Raw genomic sequence first — 18,295 nt, 5'->3', positions numbered from 1 at the left:
ATAATGATGGATATTGATGGCAAACATGAGTGGAGGGACTGCATTGAAGTGCCTGGAGTCCGCCTGCCCCGTGGCTACTACTTCGGCACCTCCTCCATCACTGGGGATCTCTCAGGTACTGCCACACACACTCTTGGTTTGCCCTGACTGAGGCCTGTTCTCAATACCCACGCCTCGTTGAGGCCTCTCACAGGGGAGAGCCAGAGGAGCAGTGCTGTGGAAGGAGATGCCTCAAGACTGCTTCTCTTTCTGCATTCTTATATCCACATTCCTTAAAAAACCCAAGCCAGGCTTTCCTAGTACAGTGGTCACTAGAAGATGGTTGGTGCTAATAGAAAGCAATGTTTGTCCCTTTATTAAGCTGGCTCTTCTAGCCTGTATCCTGAGTTCCTTGCTGTCTGTTTTCTGCTGTCAGGCTCCTCTCCTTCCACCCGCTAATGTTCCCTGTTCCCCTTCCTTAACAAAGCTTTTCCTTGACTCTGCCGTCCCTCTTCTGACCCCAGACTCTGCTTTTGCTGAGACTTTTGAATGTTTGTGTACAGATGCTTTTGTTTCCTAGCTATGTACCTCCTTAACATGCTGACTCAGACCTGTGCTCTACCTTGCTATTACACTAACACCATTCTCATGAAAGGTCATTTTGTTTCCTTGCCATATTCAATGCTCTGTTCTCATTCTCACCCTTTGTCCTCCTCAGCTCATTTAACCCATTACTCTGAAACTCTTGCATTCTTGACTTACATGACATTAACAGCACCTGGTTCTTTTACTTTTCTATCTCCTTTTGTTTCTTTTTCTGCTTATGCCTGATTCTTAGCTTCTCGTTTATACACTTACTCTCTTTGCTTTAGCCCCAGTCATAACATCTTTTGGGAAGAGAAAAGGAACTGAACTTCTGTTTCTTTTGATTAATATAATTTGTTCTGGATAAAGCTAGTTTGGAATAGAAGTTTCTTGTGGCAAAATGGAAAGGCAGATACCCATCTGAAACAGCCGACAGCTAGTGAGCTCCAGCCATTGTAGCTAAAAGGAAGTGTCAGCTCAGTGAGGCCAAATCTTCCAGTTTTTCAAGAGAAGCTGGAAATCTGGATTTTTTTTTTTTTTTTGAGACAGAGTCTCGCTCTGTCGCCCAGGCTGGAGTGCAGTGGCCAGATCTCAGCTCACTGCAAGCTCCGCCTCCCGGGTTCACGCCATTCTCCTGCCTCAGCCTCCCAAGTAGCCGGAACTACAGGCGCCACCACCACGCCCGGCTAGTTTTTTATATTTTTTAGTAGAGACGGGGTTTCACCGTGTTAGCCAGGATGGTCTCGATCTCCTGACCTCGTGATCCATCCGTCTTGGCCTCCCAAAGTGCTAGGATTATGGGCTTGAGCCACCGCGCCAGGTGTTTTTTTTTTTTTTTATACGGAGTCTCGCTCTGTCGCCAGGCTAGGGTGTAGTGCTGCCATCTGGGCTCACTGCAACCTCCACCTTCTGGATTCCAGCGATTCTCCTGCCTCAGCCTCCCAAGTAGCTGGGACTACAGGCGCACACTACCACACCCAGCTAATTTTTGTATTTTTAGTAGAAACGGGGTTTCACCATGTTGGCCAGGATGGTCTCCATCTTGACCTCGTGATCTGCCCGCCTTGGCTTCCGAAAGTGCTAGGATTACAGGTGTAAGCCACCGAGCCCAGCCTGGAAATCTGGATTTTTAAAATGCAATCTGCTGGTCTTTAAAACTCTGGCATCTGGGCCGGGCGCGGTGGCTCACGCCTGTAATCCCAGCACTTTGGAAGGCCGAGGTGGGCGGATCACAAGGTCAGGAGATTGAGACCACAGTGAAACCCCGTCTCTATTAAAAATACAAAAATTAGCCGGGCGAGGTGGCGGGCGCCTGTAGTCCCAGCTACTCAGGAGGCTGAGGCAGGAGAATGGCGGGAACCCGGGAGGCGGAGCTTGCAGTGAGCTGAGATCCGGCCACTGCACTCCAGCCTGGGGCACAGAGTGAGACTCTGTCTCAAAAAAAAAAAAACTCTGGCATCTGATTTTTTTTTAATCAACTTTATTGAGGTGTGCTTTCCATGCAACAGAAAAACCCAGCTTGAAGAGCTTTGACAAATGTTTACACCTGTGCAGTCACCATCACAAATGAGAGACGAATGTTCCCATCACCCACCGGAAGCCTCACCATCTATCCCCCTTTGCAGGGCTCCCCGCCGTCTCGGATTCCAGGCATCACCCACCGGAAGCCTCACCATCTATCCCCCTTTGCAGGACTCCCCGCCGTCTCGGATTCCAGGCATCACCCACCGGAAGCCTTACCATCTATCCCCCTTTGCAGGACTCCCCGCCGTCTCGGATTCCAGGCATCACCCACCGGAAGCCTTACCATCTATCCCCCTTTGCAGGACTCCCCGCCGTCTCGGATTCCAGGCATCACCCACCGGAAGCCTTACCATCTATCCCCCTTTGCAGGACTCCCCGCCGTCTCGGATTCCAGGCATCACCCACCGGAAGCCTTACCATCTATCCCCCTTTGCAGGACTCCCCGCCGTCTCGGATTCCAGGCATCACCCACCGGAAGCCTCACCATCTATCCCCCTTTGCAGGACTCCCCGCCGTCTCGGATTCCAGGCATCACCCACCGGAAGCCTTACCATCTATCCCCCTTTGCAGGACTCCCCGCCGTCTCGGATTCCAGGCATCACCCACCGGAAGCCTCACCATCTATCCCCCTTTGCAGGACTCCCCGCCGTCTCGCATTCCAGGCATCACCCACCGGAAGCCTCACCATCTATCCCCCTTTGCAGGACTCCCCGCCGTCTCGGATTCCAGGCATCACCCACCGGAAGCCTTACCATCTATCCCCCTTTGCAGGACTCCCCGCCGTCTCGGATTCCAGGCATCATCCACCGGAAGCCTTACCATCTATCCCCCTTTGCAGGACTCCCCGCCGTCTCGGATTCCAGGCAACCACTGGTCTGCTTTCTGTCACGTAGGGACATTGGTGTTGGCAGTTAGGTTCTAAGTACTGAGCAGGCCAGATCTGTGGGAAGAATCTAGCCTTGGCAGGGCGTAGGAGGCACAGGCTGGAGATCTTTGCTATATAATCTCATTATATGACTACACATTTTCCTTTGAGCTTACAGGTTTCTGGGTTAACCTCCTGAAGTACTTTTTTAATGGAAAGTCTCCAACTGTCAGAAATGGCAGGAGAGAATAACTTTTTGTCTATTCTAAGTTTTTTGCCCTAGGTCTTTAGTGAGAACACCCACGTTAGTAAGTCGGTGTTCTCTGCCCAAGAGTATCCCTAAATGCAAAAGCTGTTTCTTTCCTTTGAGGTCTTTCTTGTTGCCATCCTCTCACTGGTTGTGTAGTGGGTTGTTGAAAACTGCTGAGAAAGTTAGGATGTTTCCCCGCTGTTCCAGGCTTTAATGCCCTGCATTGCGTGAGGAGCATTGCCCTGGCCTTTTATCCTGTCCCATGGTTTAAACTGAGACAGTTTAAACTCTGACAGTTAACGTTTTTCCAACGAAGATGAATCCAGTTTTTCACTACCTAGGAATCTGCTAAAGATTCTAGCAGTCCAAGCAGTTGTGGATGCTCTCCTAATAACGTAAATGACCAGAAGTCCAGGCCCCAGTCAATAACCAACCCAGTAGCAATGAGCACCCTAGCACTCAGATTTGTGGGCTCTAAATACCAATTCCCACTGAAAGGAACTGCAGCTTCCTTGAGAAATGGCTGATGCAAGGTTTGAGGTAGGAAATCTGTAAGTTGGAACTTCCCAGAAAAGCAAGGAAGTTATAAAAAACACTTCTGGGTTTACGCAGGAAGGGGAACATCACACACCAGGGCCTGTCGTGGGGTGGGGGGAGCGGGGAGGGATAGCATTAGGAGATATACCTAATGTAAATGACGAGTTAATGGGTACAGCACACCAACATGGCACATGTATACATATATAACAAACCTACACGTTGTGCACATGTACCCTAAAACTTAAAGTATGATAAAAAATAAATTAAAAAAAAAAAAAGTATAGGGAAAAAAAAAAACTTCTGGGTTTATGTAAAGAGACTCAGGAGCCAATAGGCTCCTACTGGACAAAGACAGGTGAGTTGAGCATCAGTAAGAGTCTTAACTTTAGTGCATTGCAACACATCAGATATGGTTAAATGTAGGAGTTTATAATGATACTTTAAAGAGAGAAATCTAGTCCCTAATTGCTTGATCTTCTCTCCGGTAATTATTAGGGAAATTAAGAGTCACAGTTACAAGAAGCCACAGAGAAACAGGCATCATCCAGAAGGGCAGTGTATCCCATGCCCATAGCTGTGCCCTGCCCGTGGCCCATTAAACAGCGGCCATGAGACCCTTTCCTGTGGTACGTGTGTGTGCACATGTGTGTGCTCTTCACCAGCGGGGAAGCTGCAGTCCTACTGTGTCTCTTCTTACTGTGCTGGAAGGTGTAACATTTGGGATTTAATTATTGTTTTATCTCTAAATGTTTCCATTATACACATGCTTCTTGACGTACAATGGTGTATGTCCCAATAAACTCATTGTAGGTTGTAGATATTGTAAGTGGAAAATGCATTCAATATACCTACCCTACTGCACATCATAGCTTAGCCTAGTCTACCTTAAATGTGCTTAGAACATTTACATTCGCCTACAGTTGGGCAAAATCATCTAACACAAAGCCTGTTTTGTAACCAAGTGTTGAATGTCTGATGTAACATATGGAATACGGTACACGATGTAGTGCCGGTTGTTTACCCTTGTGATTGTGTGGTTCACTGCTGCTGCCCAGCCTCAGTACAGAGTGTCGTACTACACATCGCTAGCCCGGGAAAAGATCAAAACTCGAAATTTGAAGTGTGGTTTCTGCGGAGCGCAGATTCCTTTCACACCATCATAAAGTCGGCAAATTGTAAGTCGAACCATTTTAAGTCAGGGATCTTCTCTACAGGTAATGCATGCTTGTTGATTAAAAACTTACATACAGAAGAATACAGAATATGCCTTGTTCCCCATCCTTATTTTTAGTTGCAAAATGGAGAGGTTTCAATTATTTTTTTAAGGTCACTGCTGGTTAGCTGTGGATCAGAGGCTTGAACTAAGATACTGACTTCAAGAAACATACCTCTTTTTCAAGTGGCTCAAGTCATCCTTCTTCCATTTTTCTTCAGATAATCATGATGTCATTTCCCTGAAGCTGTTTGAGCTGACGGTAGAGAGAACCCCAGAAGAGGAAAAGCTGCATCGAGATGTGTTCTTGCCCTCCGTGGACAATATGAAGCTGCCTGAGAGTGAGCACAGGGGCCCCCAGGAAATGGCCCATAGCTGGGGAGGAGCTTGCAGTGCTGCACAGCTTCAGAGGGGACTTGCACCCGTAGCTCACAGGGTGGTCTCTGCTCTGTGTTATTCCTCTGAGGGGCAGGAGCACGTGCATCTGCTTTTCCCCTTCAAGTTACAGATGAGCAGCTGGAGGGCCGCTTTGTTTCTCAGTTGGAAAGAGGGGGTCTAAGCTCAGGCTTCCCAGAAACAGATGTCAGAAATTGGGGGCCTGACAGCCTGTAGTTTGATCCTTCCCTACTGGGTGGGCTCCCTGTTTTCTGACTTGCTTCTCTCTTGCTTCCTTAGTGACAGCTCCACTGCCGCCCCTGAGTGGCCTGGCCCTCTTCCTCATCGTCTTTTTCTCCCTGGTGTTTTCTGTATTTGCCATAGTCATTGGTATCATACTCTACAACAAATGGCAGGAACAGAGCCGAAAGCGCTTCTACTGAGCCCTCCTGCCACCACTTCTGTGACTGTCGCCCGTGAGGTATGGAGGGAGCAGACACTGGCCTGAGCGTGCAGCCTGGAGGGCCTTCTCGTCTCGAGCAGCTGGTTAGGGACTATATTCTGTCACTGGAGTTTTGAATGCAGGGACCCCGCATTCCCATGGTTGTGCATGGGGACATCTAACTCTGGTCTGGGAAGCACCCACCCCAGGCAATGCTGCTGTGATGTGCCTTTCCCTGCAGTCCTTCCACGGGGGAGCAGAGGCGTGAAGAGAATGTGCGCGGTTGTGATGCCAAAAATCACAGAACGGAATTTCGTAGCCCAGGCTGCCTTGTTATTTGACTCAGAGGGCCCTTCTACTTCATTTTTGAATCCACAAAGAGTTAAAAACTGGTAACACTACATACTTTCTGACCATCCATTCATTGGGTTTTGCATTTCACCCAACCCTCTGCCTACCTGAGGAGCTTTCTTTGGAAACCAGGATGGAAACTTCTTCCCTGCCTCACCTTCCTTTCACTGCATTCATTGTCCTCTCTCTGTGCTGCCTGAGCCGCGAAGGCATTTGGATGCCTCTCTGTTGGGGCCTGGGGCTGCAGAACGCACCTGCATTTCCCGGGCTTCATTAGCGGCCCTAGGGAGAAGGCTTTCTGCTTTGGATCCCTGTTCCAGCTCCTGTTCTCTAGCACGGGCCCTGGGTCTGTCGACTTCCCCATCAAGTCTCTTCAGGCCCTCAGTCAAGTTTGGCTAAAAGTTGGTGTAAAAATCCAGAGAAGCCTGGAAGACATTATAGATGCCGTGGATTAACTGTGAAACTGACCAACTCCAGGTTTGATACCAAAAGCAATATTTGTCATGTGGTCTGACCATGTGGAGATATTTCTGGACTTGCTAGAGCCTGCCTAGCTGCATGTTTTGTAGTTACGATTTTTGGAATCCCACTTTGAGTGTTGAAAGTGTAAGGAAGCTTTCTTCTTATATCTTGGGCTTGGATACTGCCCAGAGAAGAAATTTGGCTTTTTTTTTTCTTAATGGACAAGAAACACTTGCTGTTCCCATGTTCTAAGTCTGAGAGCAAGAGACCCTCATCATCTGTGCCTGGAAGAGCTCATTGTCACTGAGCAGCACAGCCTGAGCGCTGTCCTCTGCGTGTCAGCCCGTATTCCACTGCCTTATCTGACAAGGGGCCACATGCTGCTCACCTTACTGCCCTGGGATTACATCAGTTACAGGCCAGAGTCTCCTTGGAGGGCCTGGAACTCTGAGTCCTCCTATGAACCTCTGTAGCCTAAGTGAAATTCTTAAAATCGCCGATGGAACCAAACATGAGCTTCTGACTATGTTCTTTCTTCTAGGAGTGGGTCTGGGGAAAGGTCAGGCCTTTATTCTGAGCAGGCCTTTTTTCTGAGCTTCAAGCCCATCAACCATTGTTTTGCCTTCTCCTGGGTTGGAAAAGCCCTCAGCTCAGCTCAGAAGGAAAGGGGGTCACCTTGGCTAGGCATAGGTCTCTGTCTCTTCAGGCTCTTTCCTTCCCATGCACTTAGTTAAGCAGCACAGGCGGGAGTGCTCTCCTGCAGGTGGGATTCAGGTGAGGTAGAGACGAGGCATCCTCCTACCAACTCCCCTCCACAATAGCAGAATGGCTCCAGGGTGCCAGAGGACAAACTGTGACCTAGAGCTTGGCCTTGGAACAGGGAGAACTGCAAAAGAAAATGGTGGTTTTGTCTTTTTTGAGTTGAAGGGGAGATTGTATGGACCCATGGGAGGACCTAGGTAGGCTCTTGATATGGCCAAGGCAGCAGTGCAGGTGGAAGGGGTCTCATCAGAGGGGAGGGGTAGAGTGAGAAAGATGGCGCCTGTGGGGTTTGTATGATTCCAGCTCATGAGTACCTTAAGGCTTCTTAAAGAGGTCAGGAAAGACATGAAATGCAGTCCCCACCTGCCTTGGGGGCCTTTAGAGAAATGTATAGTACAGGAAAACCACCTGACTTGGCATAGGATGTCCTGCTTTGGCTCTTGCTTTTTGTTCTAGAAACAGATGTTTCCCATCATGAATGGGCAGAATGTTGTCCTGGGCAGTGTCATCCTAGCTGTGTGCTAGAGGAGGGAGCTGCCTGGTCCGTGGTAGGGCTGTTCTGTACATGCTGTGGGTGCGAGCCGGTGCCTCGGCTTGCTGCTTACCCATAAGGGCCACTTCTCACAATCACTCTTTCCCTCCACACTAAGAGGCCCCAATTCCAAGCCTCTTAGTATGAGAGACCCTGTGGACTAGGGTGCGACATAAAGATGACGTCACTCCCTGTCCCTGTGAGTCTTGTCTGAAGGGCTGGCATGTTCAGCCTTTCATGTTGTCTTCAGCACCCCCAAATTACAAGATGGCTCTCTGTTACAGAACTTGTTTATTTCAGTGGAAAATTATAGCTCTGCTCTTCTTGTTGGAAGTGATTTCTGAACACAATAGCCAGAATATTCCTAGCACCTTGCATCTATCCTAGAAGACAGAAACAAAGAACTGGTAGGCGGCCCAAGGGGAGGGCTGTTGGTAGAGGAGGAAAGCCAGGCAGCGTGGGCTCATTAGTCTTCTGGGGCTGGAAGTTCTGGGAAAATGTTACTCAGGTGATTGGTAGGTCCTGGGTGGAGTTTCCACTCATGGTCTATTGTAGGCTTTAGGTTTGGATCCCGGGTGGGAAGGATGGAAGAGCTGGCATTGCTGGTGTTTAGTGAAGTGATGATATTGAATATTTTAATGGGAGGATATAGCTGAAGTTGAGGTTTGATCCAGCTCATGGCCAAATAGTGCTAGAGAGAACAGACAACAGTTAGCCTGGGGTGGCGAGCTGAAGACGCTCTCCCCCGAGTCATCCTGAGACCACCTCTGTCCTTGCCTGCAGGGCTGCCACTCACCGGAGCTGAATAGATAAAGTTGAACAGCAAAAGTGCTAGAATCGATATGACCATAAAGGCTATGAGTTTGAAGCGATAGCGTTTCCAGAAAACAGAGCAGAAGTGTTGAACTGGTGACCGCAACCACATGAAAGAGGTGTAGGGGCGTCTGTCCAGGAGCCAGGGAAATGGCAGAGAATGGCAGAGAACCTTCAGGTCAAGCAATCTGATGCAAAGAGCTTTCTTTTTAAAAAAGCAACTTCTGGGCTAGGCGCAGTGGCTCACGCCTGTAATCCCAACAGTTTGGGAGGCCAAGGTGAGTGGATCACCTGAGGTCAGGAGTTTGAGACCAGCCTGGCTAACATGGTGAAACCCCGTCTACTAAAAATACAAAAATTAGCTGGGCATGGTGGCGGGTGCCTGTAATCCCAGCTACTCGGGAGGCTGAGGCAGGAGAATCACTTGAACCCAGGAGGCAGAGATTGCGGCGAGCTGAGACTGTGCCACCACACTCCAGCCTGGGTGACAGAGTGAGACAATTATCTCAAAAAAAAAAAAAAACACCCAACTTCTGCTTACCCCAACTCTCACCCCAAGTCTGTTCTTTGCTGAATGTCTGAGCACAGAGCTGGGGGGTGGGAGGTAGTTACCACCTCTCCACGGTAGGCCCACTGGTCACCACCCCACACACACGGAGGAGCAAGACGGATCTGGTGCGTTTGCCCCAAGGACCCTTACAGGGGAGGGTGAAGTGTAGGGTACTGGTTGGGCTCTGACTGGCCTCGCCCGGCTGGCTTGATTAAGGCTTCCTTCTCTGACAGAATCTCCAGGCTCATCTTCACCTTGCCCTAGGAACACCATGGTGAGGGGGAGGCTGAGTTCAGACAGCAGAGCCGGGTAGTTTTTGGGCCTCTTCCCGGGACCAAGAAAGGAAAAGGGATTTAGCTAGGTCCCTAGATGTCTGTTAGAGCCAGGACATGCAGCACAGCAGTCCTAACCAGTAGACACTTTCCCCAGCTCCTACCGACAAGCGCCATTTGCCACCATCGAGGACCTGGCAAGGCCACCAGCCAGTCACAGTCTTCTTCTTAAAGAGGGAGAAGTGCTTGTATTGGAGGAAATAGGGCCACTTGGGGTCAGCGTCCATCATCCTGATGGAGCACTGCTGGGCGTGCCGAGCCGGGAGGGGCATGTCAGACAAATCCAACTCCAGGACCCCTGAGCCCAGAAAAATGACATCAGCAAGAAGGAGCTCTCTGTCCTGTGGTCACAAGCCCTGTGTCAGGACCTCACCTAGGAAGTCGTCGGGGGAGAAGATGTCGTTGTCCCAGACCTGGATGATAAGTCGGGCTGGGAACTTCATGGACGTGGCATCCAGGCTCCATATGTAATCCTGGGGCAATGGCGGAAGAGCGTGTTACCGGCCTGTCTCCTGGACGTTTCCCTTGCACCCCTCAGTGGCCCTCCACCCAGCAGTGACAGACTCTCAAGGGAGAGGGTTTCCACCTGAGGACATGTTTCTGATGTTCTGGGACAGATTGTGAGCCTCTGGAGGGGTGAGGGGAGGAGCTCCAGGAGCCTGAGTCTGTTCGTGTGTGGCCTTTCGCCCCCCCATGCCCCCAGGCCCCAGCCTGTTACCTTCTGGCTCTGGACACACACGCGCTCCGCCGCCAGGTAGTCCATGGTAAAGATGAACCGCCAGTTGAAGTTCGCCTCCCCAGTCAGCGAGTGGTAGTGGATGTCTGTCTTCTGCATGTCCTTCTCCAGCCCATACAGCCACCTGGCGCCGGAGTCCTGTCACCTGCGGCTCAGGTGCACTGTCCCCATCCCCCGCTGCAGCCCATGGGAAGGGCTGCCCAGCCGACACCAGGCCCGGCCGGAAGTGGAGAGGTGTCCCACTCAGGACTGGGCCGTGTCAGCAGGATGACAGAACTGGGGAACTGAGGGGCTCGCCGGAGCCTGACTCCTCTTCCTTACCCTTTGATGTAGATGTCGCTCGTCTTCTCTCTACTTAAATTGTCATCCACCAGGTCCACATTGGCGGTTTTCCAGATGACGCAGCGCAGCTCATACCTGTGGCCACTGCGCTCTGAGGCTTTGCCAAGGAGGAGCTCCCCAGCCACAGCCTCGGTGAGGGCGGAGAGGCCTGCGAGGCCGCCCTGTGTGCTCTTGCTCAGTGTGGGGAATTCAGGGCAAGAAAGCTCCCAGGAGAGCTTCCTCCCTTCCCGGCAGAGAAACAAATGACTGCAGCTCAGTGCCTGAGGAGAGTGGTGCCCTGCACTGGGGGAGGCTGAACTGTGAAATGCAGCAGTTGGGAAGTGGGCTGTCACTCACCGTTTAGGCTTTCTGGGGTTGATGTCGACTGGGGGGCCAGGAGGCCCCAGCTTCTTGGGGAAGATGTCCACCCACATTTGCACCTTTCCCTAGGGCCAGGATACATTGGCTGGTTGGGGGTTGCTAGCCTCTGTTCTCAGCAGGCTGGCCTGGGGTTCCCTGTCCCAGCTTCTGAGGTCTGTTGAGGTTGTGTTCCCAACACCAAGGGGTAGGGCACAGAGATACCTGTGAGGCCGCAGGCAACCACCCACCAGCTTCCCCCTTTCTTTCGACTGAGAGCAGCGCAGTGAGATTGGAACACGGTAACTCTGGGGCTGACGGCATGGTGCTGGGATTCCACTTACAACAGGTCTGGAGAGGGAATGCCACTCCCTAGGTCATGCTAGATGGCCTGTCTGGACTGGGCTCCAGATCGGGGTTGGGGCTTCATTTATCAAGCAGCTTGGTGTTGCTTGATAGCCTCAAGTATGAGGAAACTAGATACCAGTCCAGACTTTCAGGTCATTTTGTGTTATGAACTACAACCTAAGGGTATTAAGCTAGCCACACATACAGAGGAAAGAAGGTAAGGGATGAAAAAGGGGAGAAAAGGAAAGAAAAAGGACAGAACTGCCAACATTGAAAACACAAATACGTTCTGCCTTTCAGACTACCTGACCTAATTATATTATTTTGAAGTGACTCATTTGAGAAAACAGGTTTAACGAGAATGGTTTTTTATTTTATATGTTTTTTGAGACAGTTTCTCTCTGTCACCCAGGCTGTAGCGCAGTGGCACAATCTCAGCTCGCTGCAGCCTCTGCCTCTTAGGCTCAAGCAATTCTCATGCCTCAGCCTCCTGAGTAGCTGGGATTACAGGCACCTGCCACCATGCCCAACTAATTTTTATATTTTTAGTAAAGAGGTTTTGACACGTTGGCCAGGCTGGTCTCAAACTCCTGGCCTCAAGAGATCTGCGCCTCGGCCTCCTACAGGCTGGGATTACAGGCCTGAGCCACCGCACCTGGCCAGAGAATGGTTTTTTAAACATTTTGCTCAGAGAGGACTTTCTGTCTGGAATGTGGTAGAGCTTGAGAAGTTTAGAGAATGAGATGAGCCATTCTGGTGGCTGCAGAGTGAATGATGATTAGGTGCCTTTGGGGATTTGTATTTCTCTGTTTGGGGTTCTTTGCTGTGGAGAAGACACAGCCTGCAATTAACAGCCAGAACCAGCGTTGTCACGTCTGCACTGTCTGACCTGAGCACCACCTTCCCACCCCTCGAGAGAGACTTAAGGCAACGGAGACGTTGACTGGCTCCCTAGTGCCTCCCACAGCTGGTGCATGGCCTCTGTTTCTTGTAGATGACCTTTCCAGCTCTGAAATTCTCCATTCTAAGTGACATCACCAGAACTTCTTGCTTATTAACGTGCACAGCATGCTTGTCTTCCGTGCATGTACATTACCGAATGTTTGGCCTGCCCTTCCCCTCTCGTGGGCTACGTCCTGGGTGGACGGGTATCTCTGTCTCCTGATCTAGCTCCTCCCATAGGAGCCAGGAGTGGCCCCTCCAGTCTCATACCTGGTCGATGCCTGGCTGGCTGTCACTGTACAGTGTGCGGGTCTCCACGTGCTCAGGCACCAGCCCCTGGGTGTGCAGGAGGTGGAGTGCAAGGCGTTCCTTCTTGGGCCCCAAACCATGAACAGTAGGGGTTTTGGGTTCTGGATTGGAGAGGGATGGAAGGAGGGGGTTGTGAGGTCATTAGCCTTCCTATCACCCTCCCCACCGCAGCCTGGGTAGGAGTGAGGGGAGGGGTGGGCTGGCCTCTGGCTCGAGGGAGCTCTTTCCTTGTCCTCCCCTTTCTCCCCCGAGTCTGTAGCTCTTCCATTCTGGAGCCTCACAGCTTCCAGAGGCCTGTGTCTGTGCTTTCTGCTAGTGTTCTGCGCTGCTCACCAAAGCTTTGCAGCTTGAATTTTTTCCCGTTATAGAAAACAGCATCTTCCTCAGGACTGAACAGAGGCGGAGGCAGCCCTTTGCGCTTGGCATAGCGTTCTAGGAGGTAGCTTGGGGGCATCTGATCCCGCCATCTAAAGGGTCCTGACCTGTGGGGATGTGAGAGGAAGAGGCCTGGAGGTCCGGGTCCTGAAGAACACCTGAAGTTGTGAGCTGCAGGTTGGCCATGGTGGAAGCTTGGGTGGAGACTGGGCAGGTCTGGGCCCTGTTTCCTGCCCAGGATGCAGGCTTCTCCCAAGGGAGCTGTGGCTCACTCTTCCACCCCACCTGACTCCCTTCCCCTGGACAGGCCCACTCTCACTGGCAGTAGGATTTGGAGAGCCCACAGTGAGCTCCAAAGCCAGACAGGAGTCGGTTTTCAAGGTCGATGACTGTGGTTCCTATCTTATCATCAGGTGAAAATAGGTCGAAGTCATAGAGCTGGATCTCTAGGTCCTTCTCCAGGGGGATGTTGCAGGTGAGTTCAAACATCCTAGGGGCGAGGTGTTGAAGACTGCAGAGGATGTGGGCAGTGTCTCTGTGCCCCCCTCCCTCACCGGGATCTTGGCCCCGCAGGCCCCTTGTTTGTTCATGGAGATTGTGGAGAGCAGAGCATGGGGTAGGCTGCCTTCTGCCAATCGCCATCCCCTGGTTATGGTTGAAAATGACTTTGGATAGGCCTGGTGTGGGGAACTCAGCTCCCCTCCCAGCCAGAGTGTGGAACGGTAGAACCGGCCCACCCATGCATTTGTCTTCTATCTGTTGAGCACCAGGGCATGTAAGACGCTGTGGTAGGAACGTGGAGGCTGGCCAGGAGTGCCAGCGTTCTGTGCCTTCTCCGGCCGACTTCCGGTGTGGAGGGGGTGAGAGTGGAGAAGGGGTCTTGGGGGTTGGGGCAGCTCACGTGCCGAAGATGGGATCCAGAGTGTTGGGCTGGTACATGTCCCGGCTGCCAAGCTCTGTCTTGCCCAGTTTCAGGATCACATAAGGGTCACACTGGGGTCAGATACAAGTGGGGGAGGGATCGGAACTGGGGAGGGTGTCCAGGTGTGTCAGGAAGGGTGGGAGGGGGTGGAAACAAGCCCCTTGCACCACATGGCGCCTGTGGGGCGCTGGCGTTGTATGTGTCGGTAGTTGGAGGGGCTCGTGGAGCCCGTGGGGCGCTGGCGTTGTGTGTGTCGGTAGTTGAAGGGGCTCCCAGAGACGGGGTGAGGGGAGCGTGTGGGGCACCTGTGCGGGGCAGGTACTGTTCTTTACCAGGCCATTGTAGTCCTGGGGCTGCAGGTTGATGGCTCGTACCACGTACACCCGCACCAGGCATGGCTGGGGGAAGTCCTCTCTCTCTGGCCAAGCCAAGAACTGGAGTGGGGGCTTCGGGGCGTCTGGATTCTCAGGAAAGGGGTAGACACGGAAGAGGCCCTGGCGGGGGAGGGGTGTTGGGGTCCCTGCCTGGCAGTGCTGGCCAGCGCTGTAAAGCCCTCCGGGAGGCGCCCCAGCCCGTGTTCAGGAGAGAGAGGCTTGGGCTGAGGGTAGCAGGAACAGAAGGCCATGAGGACAGTGGAGGCAGGTACAGCACGGTGTTCAGCAGGGCCCACTATGTTGAATCAGGGTGTCGGCAAAGGACCCGCAGTCAGCAGGTGAGTTCCCTGTCTGTGCTGCTGTGGACTCACTCCACCCCATCTATCCCTTCAGGTTCGGGCTTGTTCCCTGTAGCTTTGCGGCCTTGGGAGGCCAGCATAGGCCAGAGTGGGGAGGGGAAGGGGAGCGCTCTCTGAGTCCCTGTGGGGGCGAATCTCCTCCACTCCCAGAACTTTCTCAAGCCCTGCTCCATCTTCACGATAAGCATATAGAGCCGGGGCTTTTATTTGTCTTCCAGGGACACAAGGGGCACAAGGAGACGGGGCCAGCTAAGCTGGGGTGGACACACACCTTGAACTCCCCTACCACGGGGCTGTCCAACTTGGGCTGCTCCTGGTAGAGCTTGAAGGTCTGGCAGAAGTCCTGCAGGCCCTGGAAGGCTGGCACGGCCTCCAGCTCACAGTCATACACCTGCAGGGGTGTGTGGAACCCTGGCTGGCAGGGACTGTTCCCGAGATCAGGAGATGGAGGGACCACCAGCTCCCAGGCCTCGCTCCAAAGCATCTGGCAGGCAGTGGCCCTGGGGCCAGCACTGTGTGCTTCAGACAGGGTGGCAGCTGGAGCTGTCTCTGGGAGACAGTGCGGGAACCCCCCCGACTGGAGGCTTCCCAGAGGAATCGAGGCTATAGCTCTGCTGCCCTCCTGCAGTGGGCGATTTGATTCCATCCCCCTTTCTTCCCTCCTTCAAACCTTGAGGGTGTGGTAGTCTTTGTACTTGTACTTCAGGGACTTGTGCTCATCTGTGGCCCAGAACAGCTTGCTCCACCAGTCCACCTCATGCTCATACTCATCCTGGTGGAGAAGAGGATCGTTCTGGCCTTGGGCGGGGGCAGCCCCCGACCTCCCTGCACTGAACGGGGCTGCTCCTCGTTCCCTGGGGCTGAGCCTTGATCACCTCTGCTTTACTGGACTTGAACCAGAACTTTCTGGAGAGGTAGCCTAGGAACTGAAAAAGGAGAGGGTGAGCAAGGGAAAGCTATCGCTCGCTCACGGGCTCTGACTTCAGGGAGGAGAGAGGGGGTCGAGGCCAGGGTTTCCCTGGCACCCTTGCCCTTGCCTTTCACATAGACCTTTTAATTCAGGGGTCTTTAGAAATGGGATCTAGGGAGCAAGAAGGGGACACGTAGTTCTTTGTCCTCATTGCCCACAGCTGCAGACTAGATTCTGGAAGGCGCTCAGAAATGCAGAACCTCAAGCCCCACCCTGACCTACTGAGAGTCTGCTTTTGGTGACAATGTCTGGAGGATTCCTGCACGTTCAAGTTTGACAAGTACCACTTTAGAGCAATAGTGGGGAACCCTGAAAGCACATTGGAATCACCTGTGTGGAAGGGGTTGGAAAAAATTTTGATGCCTGGGTCCTACCTCAGCGATTCTGATAGATCAGCGGCCTAGGCCTCCGGAGTTTTAAAACTCTCAGGTAAGGCTGTGTAACACCAGCACTTTGGGAGGCCAAGGTGGGAGGATCGCTTGAGCTAAGGAGTTCAAGACCAGCCTGGGCAACATAGCAAGATACCTGTCTCTGTAATGGTTTTTTTTTTTTTGAGACGGAGTCTCGCTGTGTAGCCCGGGCTGGAGTGCAGTGACCAGATCTCAGCTCATTGCAAGCTCCGCCTCCTGGGTTCACGCCATTCTCCTGCCTCAGCTTCCCGAGTAGCTGGGACTACAGGTGCCCGCCATCATGCCTGGCTAATTTTTTGTATTTTTTTTTTTTTTTGAGATGGAGTCTTGCTCCGTCCCCCAGGCTGGAGTGCAGTGGCCGGATCTCAGCTCACTGCAAGCTCCGCCTCCCGGGTTTACGCCATTCTCCTGCCTCAGCCTCCCGAGTAGCTGGGACTACAGGCGCCCGCCACCTCGCCCGGCTAGTTTTTGTATTTTTTAGTAGAGACGGGGTTTCACCGTGTTAGCCAGGATGGTCTCGATCTCCTGATCTCGCGATCCGCCCGTCTCGGCCTCCCAAAGTGCTGGGATTACAGGCTTGAGCCACCGCGCCCGGCCAATTTTTTGTATTTTTAATAGAGATGGGGTTTCACCATGTTAGCCAGGATGGTCTGGATCTCCTGACCTCGTGATCCATCCACCTTGGCCTCCCAAAGTGCTGGGATTACAGGCGTGAGCCACCGCGCCCGACCCATTTCTTTTTTTTAAGTGGGAGATGGAGTCTCACTCTGTGGCCCAGGCTGGAGTGCAGCGGTGGGATCTTGGTTCACTGCAACCTCCACCTCCAGGGTTCAAGCGATTCTTGTGCCTCAGCCTCCCGAGTAGCTGGAATTACAGGTACGCACCAGCATGCCCGGCTCATTTTTTTTTTTTTGTATTTTTTAGTAGAGATGGGGTTTCACCGTGTTGCCAGGCCAGTCTTGAACTCGGTGACCTTAAGTAATCCGCCTGCCTCAGCCTCCCAAAGTGCTGGGATTACAGGTGTGAGCCACTGCACCCAGCCAAAAAAAATTTTTTAAAGATTTAAGGCCAAGCGTGGTGGCTCATGCCTGTAATTGCTGTACTTTGGGAGGCCAGGGCAGATGGATCACCTGAGGTCAGGAGTTCAAGACCAGCCTGGCCAACATAATGAAACCCTGTATCTACTAAAAATACAAAAAATTAGCCAGGCATGGTGGCGTGTGCCTGTAATCCCAGCTGCTCAGGAGGCTGAGGCAGGAGAACTGCTTGAACCCGGGAGGCAGAGGTTGCAGTGAGCTGAGATGGCACCACTGCACTCCGGCCTGGGCAACAAGAGCAAAACTCTCTCAACAACAACAACAACAGCAACAACAAAAAAGGATTCAAAAGTTAAAAAAAAAAAAACTCTTAGGTGATTCTAATGTGCAGTCAGGCTGAGAGACCTACAGAGACCCTCCAGGCTGAGGACCCTACAGTGCGAGGTGGGCCTCACAGCTGGGCACGGGTATCTGGACTCTGTTTAATGAACACCCTTCCTTAGGCCCAAGGGTTACGCCCCGTCAGCAGTGTGGGAGAAGGTGGGCCTGCAGCCCTTACTTACGTCCTGGTGCTTCTTCCCAGACAGCCCTGTGCGGAGAGAGCACAGGGACGAGTCTCAGGATGGGGAGAGGGCTGAGGAGGAAGCGCCAACCCGTCGGGGAAGCAGGGCCTACCCCACTCCCAGTGCGGGCTCGCTTGTGAGGCCTGGGGAAGGGCACGGAGGAAGGGCCGTACTTGGAAGCTTTGGGTGCACGTAGTCCTGAGCCCAGGGGTCACAGAAGTAGGGCTGGAGGAAGTCGATGTTGGCCTGGCCCGTCACGGTCTGCTGGCCGAAGGCCCAGTTGTCCACCACCTTCACCACAAGGGGCAGCGCATAGGCCTCCTCTGTGGGCATGAGCTGCAGCCCCGAGGAAATGTGGGGAGTGTGAGACCCACAGAAGAAGAGAGCTGCCCAGCCCCTGCCCTAGGGCCTCTTACCACTAGGAGGACTAGGACAGACTCGGACTCGGGGAAGTTGGGGTTGGTCTGAAAGTCTCTGATGGGTTCTGTCCTCAGGGACTCGTCCCCGAATTCCACCAGGAGCTGGGGGGAGCTCGCCTTCTTCATGTTCCGAAGGCCCCAGGCCAGGATCTACCAGAACCAAGAAGGAGGGCAGGACAAGGGGCAGGCAGCGCCTCTGTAATGGGGTCCTGGCCAGAGAAGGGGGCTGAGGGGCAATCGCGGGGCAGCAGGAGCCGCAGGGCCAGGGAATAGGGCTG

General features: G+C 52.7%; 2 protein-coding genes across 33 annotated transcripts in view; one reads left to right on the top strand and one right to left on the bottom strand.

Annotated features, from left to right (window-relative positions):
- LMAN2L (lectin, mannose binding 2 like) overlaps nucleotides 1–7,096 on the top strand; it is a 32,562-nt gene extending 25,466 nt beyond the window's left edge. For all 8 annotated transcript variants that reach the window (XM_008008031.3, XM_008008030.3, XM_038004167.2 and 5 more), the window contains 3 exons: nucleotides 1–115; nucleotides 5,178–5,297; nucleotides 5,632–7,096. In XM_008008031.3, coding sequence (XP_008006222.2) covers nucleotides 1–115; nucleotides 5,178–5,297; nucleotides 5,632–5,774 — 378 coding nt within the window. In that variant the 3' untranslated portion in view covers nucleotides 5,775–7,096. The remainder of the gene's footprint in view (nucleotides 116–5,177; nucleotides 5,298–5,631) is intronic.
- Nucleotides 7,097–8,152: 1,056 nt separating this feature from the next.
- FER1L5 (fer-1 like family member 5) overlaps nucleotides 8,153–18,295 on the bottom strand; it is a 65,107-nt gene continuing 54,964 nt past the window's right edge. For 12 of the 25 annotated variants that reach the window (XM_073023204.1, XM_073023202.1, XM_073023206.1 and 9 more), the window contains 19 exons: nucleotides 18,015–18,167; nucleotides 17,772–17,934; nucleotides 17,599–17,624; nucleotides 15,494–15,544; nucleotides 15,289–15,390; nucleotides 14,890–15,009; nucleotides 14,218–14,379; nucleotides 13,865–13,956; nucleotides 13,283–13,453; nucleotides 12,922–13,070; nucleotides 12,550–12,689; nucleotides 10,990–11,078; nucleotides 10,633–10,728; nucleotides 10,294–10,435; nucleotides 9,949–10,048; nucleotides 9,680–9,873; nucleotides 9,394–9,503; nucleotides 8,677–8,824; nucleotides 8,347–8,571 (listed from right to left, as the gene is read on the bottom strand). In XM_073023204.1, the coding sequence (XP_072879305.1) occupies nucleotides 8,347–8,571; nucleotides 8,677–8,824; nucleotides 9,394–9,503; nucleotides 9,680–9,873; nucleotides 9,949–10,048; nucleotides 10,294–10,435; nucleotides 10,633–10,728; nucleotides 10,990–11,078; nucleotides 12,550–12,689; nucleotides 12,922–13,070; nucleotides 13,283–13,453; nucleotides 13,865–13,956; nucleotides 14,218–14,379; nucleotides 14,890–15,009; nucleotides 15,289–15,390; nucleotides 15,494–15,544; nucleotides 17,599–17,624; nucleotides 17,772–17,934; nucleotides 18,015–18,167 (2,433 nt within the window). The other 13 variants (XM_008008005.3, XM_073023205.1, XM_073023214.1 and 10 more) reach the window with 13 other exon arrangements.

The sequence above is a fragment of the Chlorocebus sabaeus genome, chromosome 14 (assembly GCF_047675955.1).
Source record: "Chlorocebus sabaeus isolate Y175 chromosome 14, mChlSab1.0.hap1, whole genome shotgun sequence".
Classification (NCBI taxonomy): Eukaryota; Metazoa; Chordata; class Mammalia; order Primates; family Cercopithecidae; genus Chlorocebus; species Chlorocebus sabaeus.
This window is presented reverse-complemented; position numbering and strand designations above follow the sequence as displayed.